This window comes from Mirounga angustirostris, unplaced genomic scaffold (assembly GCF_029215605.1).
Source record: "Mirounga angustirostris isolate CCGP_5_RB_7025 unplaced genomic scaffold, mMirAng1.0.hap1 SCAF_5, whole genome shotgun sequence".
Classification (NCBI taxonomy): Eukaryota; Metazoa; Chordata; class Mammalia; order Carnivora; family Phocidae; genus Mirounga; species Mirounga angustirostris.
The window spans coordinates 149470806-149485114 of record NW_026991713.1 but is presented as its reverse complement, the minus strand read 5'-3'; the positions used below and the strand labels follow the sequence as shown (position 1 = coordinate 149485114).

General features: G+C 47.7%; 1 protein-coding gene across 1 annotated transcript in view; it reads right to left on the bottom strand.

The window, feature by feature from the left end:
* Nucleotides 1-14309, bottom strand: part of SNX29 (sorting nexin 29) — a 517029-nt gene that overhangs the window by 174600 nt on the left and 328120 nt on the right. The window contains exon 16 of the mRNA XM_045874993.3: nucleotides 9532-9648. Within this exon, the coding sequence (XP_045730949.2) occupies nucleotides 9532-9648 (117 nt within the window). The remainder of the gene's footprint in view (nucleotides 1-9531; nucleotides 9649-14309) is intronic.

Genomic DNA, 14309 nt, shown 5'->3' with positions numbered 1-14309 from the left:
CAGTGTTTCCTATTTGCATCGATATGAGACCCGCTTGGGGACAAAGCTTGCACATGCTGCACTTGCCAACAGACACAAAACTCTCATCTTCATGAAAACGTATTTTCAAAGTTCGGCACCCATAAACCCTGGGTAGCCAGGTGCTGCCCACCCGAACCGTCAGCGGTAGCCCCTCAGGGCTTTCCCATGAAACCCAACTACCCATGGTGATGAGCAAACCAACCACAGACCAGGGACCAGAGTTTAACCCAGGCACATGTGGGGAGACAGACTTGCGATTTGGAGAGCCCTCTGCTTTAACAGCAAGGAGCGTGAGATCACTCGGAGTATTTGCCTATGGACAGGAAAAGGTGCTGGGCCCAAAGAGGGGCTTTTATTCTGGAGCCCAGAGAGGTCTGAAGCAGGTTCTGCAAGCATCTTTCTGGATGATTTCGTATCAAAAACTAACATTTCTAAGCTAAGCGTCTATGTGAGACATATTTTTAGTAGCCTCTCTTAAATGGCACTTTTAAAAATAATCTCCTTCAAGACGGTAGACGATTAAAACACTGATGGTCCAAGTACTGAATTTAAAAGCCTCTTATAATTTGGAACACGATGTTTAGAGTTGCTGTGGGGCCGCAGACAATTTGGTACTTGATCATTAGATATTCTGCAAGTGCCACCCAGCTGAAAAATATATTTATTAAGCTTCTCTACTTAAATAGCATCAGCCCCCAAATGAGATCACTCCTCTGAAGGCTTTAACGATACCAAGAAAGTCCCAGGAAGCATTTCATTTCAAAGTGAGCCATATTAAAAAACTTGGGATGAGTTTTTTTCCATCCATCTCACCCCTGCATTTTAAATTACTTGTCTTCCTCTCCCACCAGTTCAGTCATTTCCACAGTAGAGGAAGGTGTCCCGTGGAACCACCAAGCAGCTTGGAGCAAGGATTAACAGCAGGTCTGTTATCCAGCAGGATCCAGGAAGGCACCTTAATGGATAATCAAGTATCCTGGTTAACAGAGTGTTACCATGGATACCACAGGTGCGCAGTCAGATTTACACATCAAATGCTCCATGAGTGACACAATGCACCGCCCCAAGAGGGAGAGGAACATGGGACCCCTGCCTCAGGGAAGCTAGCAGTCTGCAGAGGAAACAAAGTTCAACACAAAGTGGTAAGACAGCGTGCTAAATGCTGGAGCCCCAAGCACCATGGAAAGCCCGACTAGGGGCCCGCCAAGGGCTCGGGAGGGGAGCGGCCGAGAGGGGAGAGTCAACACAGGCTTTCAGGGAACTTGATCCTAGGGTAAGTCACTTCACGGGGGGTGCCGTGCAAAGCACGCCAGTGGGACGAGGAAGAGGAAGTGGAAGGGATGTGAGTTTGTCAAGGCGGCTTCATCTCCACACCATACAGCAATGGGAATGCTCACAGAAGGAGAGCACGTGGGAAGGAGTAGGGAAGGCAAAGACAGAGCGAGCCAGCTGCAGACAAAGATTCAGGCATGAGCATGAGACAGGTAGGCAGACAGAGACCAAGGCATACACAGGAAGTGGCAGAGAAAGAGAACAGCAGAAAAAGACAGTCAGAGGCCGAGGGACAAAGAGAGGAGCAGAGAGGGAGAGAGAAAAGTAGACAGAGAGGTAGATACAGGCCCAGGAACGAAGAGAGAGAAGCTCAAAGGGACAGAAGAAACAGAGAGAGAGAGAGACTGAAGAACAAACTGAAAGAGCAGGAGAGCAAGCGAGAACGAGGACCACCTGCTCTCGGAGGGCCATGGTGTAGGAGGCCGTGAGTGCCTGAGCTATGGTGCTGCTCACATGGCTGAGGCCCCGGCTGGCTGGGGGTACGAGGAAGGCCGGTCGGAGCCAGCCCGCCGCACCCCACAGCCACACGGCGTCACCGCCTCCCCTCCAGCCCCTGCGGACGGCGTGCCAGGGCAGGCCCATGAGACAAACCAGGCTTCCATGCTCCCCTTGCCAGCTAGTGCATGCTTAAAGTGGCCCTAACTCTCCCAAATGCATTCCTCCAAAAACAGAAAAGATGCTCCCTGGGGAAATAATTTTAGGAGCTAATGCATAAAGTACGTGTTCTATCTACCTCCTTTGGAGAGCTAGGAGGCACCATCGTGAGAAGCGCTACAGCCAAGAAACCCATCGAACACGCTCTAGGCTAACATTTTTCAAGATAATTCCATCACCACGGTCTTCTTTTCTACTGGCACCAACTCGGCACACCCTCTGAATCATTGTTCTGCTTTTGGGAAACTGCCTCCTCTCGATTCCAAGTTTCCAAAAGAGCCCTTTTGATATCAGGATGAACTGATTAGGAGGCTTAAAAAAAGAAACCACTTTGATGTACAAAGTGAGATGGGGAGACAAGAAAGGGAGAGATTCATTTTGCAGGCAGGCAGTGGGAATGTGTGAGAGCTTCACCACAAAGGAATGGGAGTCTTTAGAAACACCCAGTGTGGTGGCCTAGAGCACAACAGACACGTTTTGCTTGAAATGAACAAAAGAAAAAAAAGTAAAATAAAAGAGTAAGTGGCATGGTATTTAAAAAATGAGAAAGGACTGGATCTGCATTGGGTTCTACCACGAAGCTACGTGCACACACACACACACCCACACACACCCCCACACACCCCCCCACACCCCCCCCACACCCCCCCACACACACCCCCACACACCCCCAGTTAGTTTGGCGGAAACCCGGATCTCTCGGATCTCTCGGGGGGAGAGGATTCAAATGCACACCAACACCAATCACAAGGTCAATGGCTAACAAAGGGGGAGTCCCCTCCCCAAACAGACAAGGGAGGGTAGTCAAGGCAGTGATTTCACAGGCCTCCAGTCAGACCACAGTGGGCCATCTCTTCCGCCTCAGGGGAGGGGATCCAATTAAAAGGTGCTTGGGACAAAAGAAACAGAGACCCACCATGGGAGCCGAAGAAAAGAGGAATCCAGCTTCAATTATGTAAAGTGAGACCAAGTTTGCTTCCCAAGCGGGGACAAACTCACAGGTAATGAGTCGCTTAGCCTTCAGCTCTCCCTGCTGAGGACTTTAATTGACCTCCACGCCTTACAATCTTACAAGGTTCTATTTCTCTGTCTCCATTTATTATTCAAAACAGGAGCTGTGCTCCCAGAGAACTCTCAGGGCTGTAATCAAATCCTGCTAAAGGAAAAAAAAAAAAGAAAAAGAAAAAACTCGGGCATTCATTCACATCTTACACCAGAGGGGGAAAAAGAATAATGAGCAGAGTCCTAAAAATACTTACATTCAAAAAAAGAAAATGAAAAACTTCAACCCCTAATCCCAAACTCATTCTTAAAATAAGTGAGTTGGCTTAAAAGTCTGTAATATCACAAAAAGATAGCACTGAGAGCAAACCATGTTCCCGGCTCCTACCTTTTAAAAAAATGATTTGGTCCATACAGTCCTCACGGACTCCATGCAAATGAAATTCTCGAGCAGCAACATTCACTGAGTGCCTACTATGTGCGCCGTGGTGCTAGGCACTGGGGATCGGAGATGAAAATGCTCAGGCCCCTGCCACGTTCCCACCACTGAGTGGTTTTACTGGCAGTCTCTCACTGAGTCACCCAGAGGTGCCACATTACTCCCCACTTGAGAGAAGAGCAAATTGGGGTTTCTAAATAAAGCAAACTCCGTGCTGCCCTTGAGGCCCTCCAACACTCCGGTGGTGTGGGAGGAAGTCTAATCCAAGGGCAGCAGAGAGCCAGACCAGGTGGAAATGAGGGGAGGAGAGGCTGAGATTCCCTAACAGATGCCTCTCACTAAGAGAAGCCTCCAGAACTGAAACTGAGCTTCGAACTTCCTCCTTTCTTTGGCCCCCGCTGTCTGACTCTCTGGAACCAACCAGAGCAGCCCTGAGGCAATGATGACAAGGTCAAGGCGTCCTCTGGGGGTCACTACCGAAAGGGCCAGCCTTCCCACAGCCTTCAGGCCCTTAATGACCACTTTCCTCACTCCTCCCTCTGGCCATCACAACCTGCCCCCAGGAAAGGACCCCCTGACAGTCCGGGACGCCTCTGTGTGAACGGACGTCACTGCCCTGAAGGGCATTCAGACTTGAAGCAAAAGGAGCATGGCCTGGCAGAGAGCAGGTGGGTGTGCACGTCAAAGGGGCCCAGGGAAAATCTGGACTCCACCCTCCTACCTGTGACTTTCACTCATTCGCCCAATTTTCTACTCAGTGAGCCCACCCACCTTAACTCCGTGCCCACCACATGAATCACTGAGCCTCAAAGAGAGCAGGAGACAGACAATTTGCTCTCATGGAGCAGAGAAGACAGATAACGATCAGTGCAGTACACCATAATGAGGCATTGGGGCGGGGGGCGGGGGGGGGGAGTGCCTCAACCCTTCTGTGTCTCAGTTGCCATATTTTTTTAAAGACTTTATTTGCCAGAGAGAGAGAGAGAGCAACCACAAGTGGGTGGAGGGACAGAGGGAGAGGTAGACTCCCCGCTGAGCAGGGAGCCCAATGCAGGGGCTCGATCCTAGGACCCTGAGATCATGACCTGAGCTGAAGGCAGATGCTTAACCAACTGAGCCACCCAGGCATCCCCCAGTTGCCATATTTATAAAAAAGGATAACACCCTCGCTTGATTCACAGGCTTCTCTTCAAAATTAACTGAGAGAATCAACGTGAAGACCCAGTGGGTGCCTAACACATTGTCAAGAACTTGATAAATCATGAGCTGGTGATGGATGCTGGCCCCCCAGAAGGGTTTCCTCCAACACGTGGAGGAGAATGGAAGGTGGTGATGGTCCTCCCCAGTGCCCTGGAAATCCTTTAAGGCACGATCTCTGGGGCTTCACCCAGCCAAGCTGAGTCCCACGGACTGCCAAACAATCTTCTAATCCAAATGTAGGGTTTCACAAGAGTGTTATGCTACCCGTTGTCCTAAAAATAAAAATGAGAAACTCAATATCCATCAGTAGGGGTCTGGTTAAATAAATTACGGTATTGCCAGTTCAAAGGAACACAATGTAGCTCTTAAAAAGAATGAGGTATATCTGTATGTAAAATACAATAAAAAGATCTCTTAACTACATTGTTAAGTGGGGGGAAAGTCATATTGTGAACAGTGAATAGAATAGGCAACCAGTTACTAAAACATGTGGGAGTATGCATGCAATTTACTCGGGCATCCATTTCTGGAAAGACAAACCCAACACTGGGGGGGTCATTACTGACTCCAGGGAGGAAGGCTAGGGGCCCGCGATAGGAGGGTGATTCACTCACTTTTCACTGCATGCTCTTTTAGACTACTTGCCTTTCTAGCGTGGGTCTAACAAGATTTGTCAAGAGTCCAAAATTTTACAAGTTCCAATTGTTTAAAGAAAACTCCAGTCTTTCAAGGCACACAGATCTGTCACTTCTCACTGTAGGACCTTGGCTGAGTTAGTCCATACCCGAGCCTCAGTTTTCTCTTATGCAAAATGATATCATAATAGTAATTACTGCTAGGGTCTCAGAGGATTAAATGGAGTACTAAAACTTTGAAAGTGTTTAAATTTGGGGCAGACATCAATACATGCAACCTATTAAAATCGAAGTTGTTGACTTACAGCAGCTGGTTCATCGTTTCCATCATCCACAAGGAGAATAATGCACTGAAGGTGCTCCCTGAAGATGCACCTGCACTGAAAGGAGTCACTGATCTTGTCTTCAGCATAGAGGACACACAGGCACTTCTCCAGGATCCACACTGAACCTCTCCTAAGGGACGGGACCACTCCTTGGTCCTCACCTGCTATCAAGTCCCCCTCCAGTAAGGCGGCCTTGGAGTATGCCAGGATGCAGGGATACGAGCCATATTGCCTAAGTCTTTAACATGGGACACAGCCGGGAAGGACACAAAGAGGGACCCTTGGGACCTTGCCTGGAAGGGCAATGGGTAACACAAGGGAACCCACCCATACCTGCTCTCCCCAAATCCCCAGAGTTGGTGGAGCTTGAGAAAGAAAACAGACTTTGTGGATTAAAGCGGAGTTTGAATCCAACTCCATGACACACTCATTGAAAGATTCAGGACCTCTCTGAGCCTCAGTCAAGCTATAAAACAAAGATGAAATCACCTCCCACCGAGGGTTCTTAGTGCACAACAGGTACCTACTGTGTTTCCCTTGTAGGAAAACCTGTATCTCAGTAATGAATGAAATCCACAAAGATCTTGTACACATCTTGAACACGTAAGGAGTGAGGGAAACCAACTCAATTGGGGACTGCACTGTAGGTCTTTAAGCACAGGAGGTAACATTCACATGCTGACATCATATAAAGGAAGTACACACCACCACCTGTGAGGGCAAGGTATCCAAAAAAAAAAAAAAAAATCAAACCTGAAACTCATCTACACTCTACAGCTGATGACCAATTCAAAGGAAAGGCAAGGAACAGAGGAACATGGTAAGGATTACCATGGGGTTGCTATCAACAAAATCCTAAATAGGAGACCGTTCAAAAGGCCAGGTTTTTCAATAGTAACAAAAAGGGGGGGTTAGATATGGAGGGTAATGTACAAATTGAGATGCTAAAAAGACCTATCACCCAACTGCACTGTTTGCACTGCACTAAGACCCTGATTAGAGCAAATAAAAAAAATTTTTTGAGATAACTGGAGAACATTCAATACTGATTGGACATTTGAGGATACTAAGGAATTATCATTAATTTTTTAGGGATGATGATGGTACTATAAATATCTTTTAGTGATAAATACTGAAATATTTGTGCCTGAAATAATATCATGACTTGGATATGTGTCCAAATAATCTGAGTTGGGAAGGGACTGAACTGAGTAAGAATAAGTCAAGAACGACCCTGAGGAGATTACTGCAAAGGTGAGTGATGGGGTTTCATTAAATGACTGTTCCTTTGCCACAGGCTTAAATTTTTCCACTTTTATTAAAAAGCTTGTAAGTAAGCCATAGGCTGGAATATTGACAACATGCATAATTGAAAAGACAGGTAAAGAACCACTAGAAATCAGCAAGAAAACACATGCAATCCAACAGGAAACTGGCACAGGCTGCAAGTCATCACAGAAGTGGAAACCGAAATAACAAGCTGGCAAATGGCAAGATGGTCCGCTTCGCTTGCGATCATAAAAACACAAGTTAAAACCCGCCTGGTGCCCAGAAGTGTTGGCAGGAACTCCTGCGCACTGACTGAGAGATCATAAACAGGTATAAAAAAAAAAAAGTAAAACTCAGTAATGTTTAAAATACCAAACCACACAATTTGGCAAGTTCGCCCTCGGGCACAGATCTCAAGGAAACGCTTGTGTAGTGGATGCAGGAAGTGCTAATACAGGACTGCTAGGATCGGAAAGAGAGACAGGCAGACCTGGTGTGCTTCCGGATGGAAAACACCGCCCCAGCGACAGCGATGTTCGCAGGAAAATTAAACCTCCATCCCAACCCCCAGACCCAAGTGCCAATTCAAGAAAATACAAGCAAAAGAGGGGCCTGAGAAGAATGCTGCAGAGGTGCCATAAGCCAGGTTCAGGTGGTGACACAACCCAGGGTCTTCCACAAACACATGGTAAGGAAAAGAAAGAGAAGGAGGACGCGACGGATGGACAGAAACATCAGCGAGTGCTTCGATTCACGGACAAAGGGAGGAAAACAGTGGTGGGCAGGGGCTGGAGGAGGGAGGAATGGGGCGCCAGGGTTCCATGGCGCAGAGATCTGGCTGGGGAAAAGGACAAGCTTCAGGAGACGGAGGGAGGTGAGGGTTCCACCTAAGGCCACCCCACCACATAAGATGGTACATTTCAGCTTCTATTTTACTCAAGTCAAAACAACTGTGTTAAAATGAAAAAAGAAACACAAGAGACATAACCAATGACGACACATGGACCTCACGTGGATCCTAATTTTTTAAAAAACTCTAAAAAATTATGGAACAGTGAGAAATCTGAACACATTTGATGGTATAAAAGAACAAAGGGTAATGGAGGGATGATGATGATATCATATTTATGGTTTCCTATTTTATTTTTTTTTTAAAGATTTTAGGATCTATACAGAGTGGTCTATAAATGAAGTAAGACCTAGTATCTGAATCAAAATAATACATAAGGAGAAGCAGGTGCGGGTAACTTCAAACAAGACTGACCACCACTGAGGACAGTTCTATTGATGAATTTGCCTAACTATGGACATCTAACATTGGACACAATAAACCTTTGAAATGAAGAAGCTATTGTGAACATGTACAAGAGGACAAAATGCTCTCGGCATCGTGGTTTGCAATAGCAAAATAATGCAAACAACCTAACTGTCCAGTAAAATGCAATTGGATTAAAATTATCATGGTACTTCGCTCAAGAGAGAACTCGAGAGTCAAGGAAGTGAATGAACCAGACCAGGCCCCCCGCCCAACCATGGTGGTTTGGCCAGGGAATGTCTGGCAATGTCTGGAGGCATTCTTGGATGTCATGACTGGGTGGGGTGCTACTGGCCTCTAGTGGGTAGAAATCAGGGGTGCTGCTAAACATCCTACACAAAGCACAGGACAGCCCCCACAACAAGTAATCACAATCTTCCCCCTTAACTGTGGGGGATACATTCCAAGACTCAGTGGATGCTGGAAGCTCGGGACAGTCCTGAACCCTACATATACTCTGCTTTTTCCTTTATGTGATGCCTATGACAAAGTTTAATTTATAGATTCGGCACCTAAGAGATTAGCAACAACAGCAAATAGAATAATTTTAACAATATACTGTAATGAAAGATGTGAATGCATCCTCTCTCTCAAAATATCTTATTGTCCTTTATTCCCCCTTCTTTCTTGTGACAATGTGAAAGGACACAACGCCCACATGAGGAGATGAAGGAGGTGAGTGACGGAGGCGTTGTCATGTGGCATTCGACTACAAATGACCTCCTAGCAACTCGCCAGAAGGACGGTCATCTGCTTCCAGACCATGGCAAAGTGGAACCGCAGATATGGGGGGACTACCCTAAGGGGGCCAAAGTATCAAGAGAGCCACAGCTTGAAAATCCTCTACTAGAACTGTGTGAGATACTCCCCAAACCACAATACTGACTTAAAAACAAACAAAAACAAGGGCCAAGGAGATATATACAGGTAGCATCATCTAAGTAAAGGTTACACAAAACCAAGACCGTTGCTCATGGAAATTTATGTAGTGAAGCATAAACACAGGAAGGGGAAGGCTATACGCTGATTTCAGGATACTCACTATGGGGTGCGGGGGCATGAAATGCTGCCAGGGGGAGGCTTCAAATAGAATCGGTATCACCGTGTTTATTCTACCCCTTCCCACCTGAAGCAAAGTGTAGGCAAGGTTAATGTACATGAAATCCGGACAGTGGGTACGTGACAGCTCACTCTTTCGGTCTCCGTACTTTTCTATACCCTTGGCACTGCCAACGATGAACAAACTCAGCAGCGTGGTTGTGGGCAGCAGAGGCTGGGAAGACAGATGAAGCAGGCAGAAGAGTGAGGCTGGGACCTTCCCAAGGGGGGAGCACTCACCGGTCCCCGCAGGTCAATGAGCTCCTGCCTCATCTGGGACACGAGGGCCTCCTTGGCCACCAGGGCCCTGTGCAGGCGCTCGTTGAACTCAATCAGCTCGCCGTGCATCTCCGCCACCTGGAACACACAAGCACCAAACAGTCAGGCTCAGAGGGCAGACCCGCGCGCCACCCCCCAGCATGCGTCCCACCTTCTCCAGGCCTGCCACTCGTCAGCAAGGCACCAGGAGGTTGTTGGGCCGGAGACACAACAGTGCTTACCTATGAACTGCGCAAAGCCGCCTCTAAGTCGAACATATCTGTGACTGGGTTGATGTGAACACTACAGAATCAACCGTCCGCAGTCTATGGTCAGGACAGGGCCCTATCAGGTCATTTTGGGCCTTTGGTTTCTATCCTTCACGGACACTTTTCTAGCCAAGGCTTTCTTCCTCATCTGAGTTGTGCCTGCCAAGAATCACCTGGCTAGGGCGCCTGGGTGGCTCAGTTGGTTAAGCAACTGCCTTCGGCTCAGGTCATGATCCTGGAGTCCCTGGATCGAGTCCCGCATCGGGCTCCCTGCTCGGCAGGGAGTCTGCTTCTCCCTCTGACCCTCCCCCCTCTCATGTGTTCTCTCTCATTCTCTCTCTCTCAAATAAATAAATAAAATCTTAAAAAAAAAAAAAAAGAATCACCCGGCTAACGGCACAGGTGGAGTAACTGACCACTTCTGTTCCTCGGGGCCTTGGTTCTGAAAACCGGGAACACAGAGCCAGAGCCTTGGGGCAATGGCGACAGTGACAGATCCCACTGCAGCGGCACAACGAGCCCTCAGTCACCGCTTCATCTTTGCCAGGGACAGCCCTTCCGAGTGCTCCTCGCATCTTCGTGACGCTGGCTTCGTGAGGCAGGTGTTAGCATTCCCGCCTTACGGAGGGCAACGGTGTCACAGAGTAGCAGCAGCTAGTTCAAGGTCATACCGCCACCGAAGGGCTGACTCTGGGGCCCTGGCTCTCGACCACAGGGCCAAACGCCACGATTCTACCACTTGCACCGTGGTAGAACATACTCAGAATCAAGAAGGGATATAGGGAGACATTCTGTAGGAAAAAAAAAGGATCTTTAACCTAAGTCTTGGGGCCTCAGGAGTAAGGGGGGGCCCTCCTTTTTTTTAATATGTTGTTATATAAAAGGTAAAAGGCATAAAAGGAAATACACAAGATATTAACATTAGTCAAGGGACAGATTTTCTTCCCATCATTTCTATTTTTCCTTACTTTTTAGTTTGCTAACAATGAACACTCTTCCATTTATCGGTTGGTAGAACCACTTGGGCTCTTTAAAAGAATTAAAATATATAAAAGAATTAAAAGAAATAAAATTATTCACCTGAAAACTAAAGGCAGCCGTGGTACAAGCAACACAAAATGCACCAGACCCCCAATTACATCCTGATTCCTTCAACTTGCTTTGTCCGTGGCAGCCCCCTGTGCCCCAGGTGCCCACCTCTTTCAAATCAGAGTGAAATGCAAAGTGAGAACAGCACAGAAGACATTCCAAGGACTATGCAATTAACAACAGGAGAATAAGTCACTGAGCCTTTAACCAGCTTCTTTTTGTACAGACCTAAAATTAGTATTTCCCACTTGCGTTATTCCTTTTGTATAGTAAAAACTTAGGACAATCTTCTTTGGGCCTTTCACAAACAAATACAATACCGCTAATAACGCTTCTGTAGATCCTCCACACAGCAATCACCCAAATCCTCCATGAGCTTCCCCGGGGCGGAGAATCGTTTACCACACAGTAAGCAGGAAACACACAACTGCCAATATTACTGCTAAATACCTGCTACTGTATCCCCACAAAATAGACCTTTAAATAAATGCCACCAGCATTTCCAAAGCAAAGCAAGGTTTTGCTTTGTTTTTGTTTTGCTTTGTTTTGCAGTGGGAGCCAGAGTGTTAAAACGATTTTCCATAAATGCATAAAACAGCAGAACATCCCAGCTTGCAATGGTATTTATCAGGAGCTGTCAAAACCCTGGTTCTCTTTTGCAGCCAGAAGAGTGACGTGACCAAGTCAAAGCTTTAATTTCCCTAGGGAATTGGGGGGGCGGGCCTGGAATCGGGGGAACTGAGGAGATAAACTGATGAAATAATTTTGAGTAACCATTAGAACTGCATTATTCATTGTTACTAAGCTAAGCTCTGAAACTCTGAGTTTCTAGATTAGATATCCCTACATACAGCCATTGAGACCAACAGCTTTGATCTTACATAAACCATGCTGAGCTTACTGTTCCTTGAATAACTCTTTCCAAGTCTAGTGTAACTAGAAATGGATTCAAGACTCCGAGAGCCTCAGAACAGGAAGTGGAGATTATAGAAACAAAAGCAGGCAGCAGAACCACTGGCTGGAGCTTCTATTAGGCTCTGAGGGCACTCAACAGGTCTTGCCTGACCCGTCCTTGTTTTCAGCAGCCACAGAGAGTCGCAGGGAATGGGACAGACAGACAGACACTGGCTACCCTTCAGTCCATTCTCAGCCAAGCAAGACCGAGTGATCTTCTCAAAGCAACATCCGATATCACCTGTGTTTAAAACCTTGCTTCCCACTGCTCTAAGGATAAATAAAACCCAAACACACTCGTGATCAGCCTCTCTAACACCATCACCTGCCCCCCTCCCCAGCATCTCAAGTCACTCAGACCCACAGGTCTTCTATGTCCCATAAACAGGCTGAGCTCTAGAAGGTCACCCTGAGATAGGAAGAAGAAAGGCATATCCAGCAGAAGAAACCGCAGACGCACAGGCCCAGAGGTTGCTGGGGCGGCGGGGAGGAGCAGCTGAGACAGGCAGTTAAGGGCTCAGATTCTGGGGCAAAACAGGCCTGCACTTGATCCCTTACAGTGTGCTCTGGTGCCAGGCTCTTAATCTTGAGGATCCTAAAGCCATTCACCTACAAAACAGCAATTCAAAACCCTACCTACTGCATGGGGCCACTGTGCGGCCGGAATGAGCTGCCGCACTTAACCAGCTCTGCACTGTGTCTGTGCGTGGCAAGTGCTCAGTGGAGGAGAGCTGGTTGTACAGGGTGGGTGATCACATCAAAGGGAACTGGAGGACAGGGCTATCTGCAGAAGCCAGATGGAAAGGGGCCACATGTGCTATACCAAGGAACTCAGCTGTGGAGAGAGACTCATTGTTCCCCAGTAAGGAAATGTCACCAACAGAATTGCTAACCATGTGCCAGGCCTGGTTCTGGCGGGGCGGGGGAGCCCAGGAAGGTCATGGGGTTCACACCCTAGAGATCAGACAAACTTAGAGCTCACCGAGAGAGGAGGACTGGGAAAGAGGATGGGGCATAAGGGAAGGCCTCCCCCAGAGAGAACATTCAGGAGTCCCTCACTTCTCCCCTCAGCCTTGGCACAAGCTGGGCAGCCTCCCCCTCACCCCCACACATAATGCCCAGGGCCATTTGGAGAGGCAGCCTCTCAAAGTGCACAACTCATGAATTAATAAAGTGCAGTCACTTCTCAGTCACGTTTTGGGTTTTGGCCTTTACAGTGGAGAGAAGACAGTAGACTTCTTGACTCTAAGTCAGAGGCTGTTTAGCAACATCTATCAAACTTTTAAAATCACTCACCTGTGACTTGGCAAATCTCTGTTGGGGAGCTACCCAGCCCCTCTACTTGCACCTGTGCCCCAAACACCAGTTTAGCTCCAAAGGGCTGGAACCTACCTAAATGCTCAGCCACACGAGATCAGTAAAATTTATCGGCTCTCCCACCTCTGGCCCCCCGGCAGACACGACTAGTCGCTGGCTGCACTCCTTCCTGAAGGAAACACTCAGGCAGCCACACCCAACCGATCAGAGACTTGGCCTATGGATGACACCGACGTGGCATCCCTGGCATAAGGGATGGGGGAAAGCGTCATCAGGAAGGTGACATTTGAGTTGGGCTTTGGAAGACGAAAGCTTTGGAAGTTCAGGAGACTGAGCAATCCATTCCAGCTGGAGCATCAGAGAAGACGATTTCCAAAAATAATGTGGCTGTGAAAAAGCTTTTAAGTCTGTGAAAATCCCAGGAATTATCATAATTACCTGCCAAATCACGAAAGAATTATAAATTAAAAAAAAAAAAAGCCTCTGGCATTTCCTTTGATATCAGAATGTTCTATCTAATCACATTCAAGCAAACCATGCTTCTCCCTCCCTCAGCTACCTAATTAGACACTTCCCTGATTAACTAAACCAAGACAACCCCCAAATTTCAACGGCAACTGAGGCTCTTCTGGTCACATACCCCAAACTACCTGAGAACATTCACTCTGAAGTCTCAGCATCGTAAGTTTTATAAAATGCACAAGCTGTTCTTTGGTCCCACACACACAAGCTGCAGGGAGGGATCTAGACCCTCTTTCCGTGATGAGGACATTGCACCCAGGTAAAGACAAAGACCCTGCCAATGCCCATCTGTCTTAATCCATGTTTGAGCACCAACTATGCTCCAGGCCTTTTCCAGGTATTACATGCATCTGCTCACATGACCCTCGCGTGCATCCCTCCTGCAGGCTGGGCATGTCTCCCTAAGGATGAGCCTCAAGGCTCCAAGAGGCCAGGCTGTGAGACTAAGCTGTGGGGGTCAGGAAGTGGCAGGGCGGGATGGCCACGGTCTCTGCTCTCTGCACGCCATCTTGTGCTAGAGGAGACAAGCTGAGCCCTTCAGGGGTTAAGGAGAGGAGTGTCCCCACAGAGTGAAGGGAAGTAGCGCCGTGTGGACCAGTGGCTCCCAAA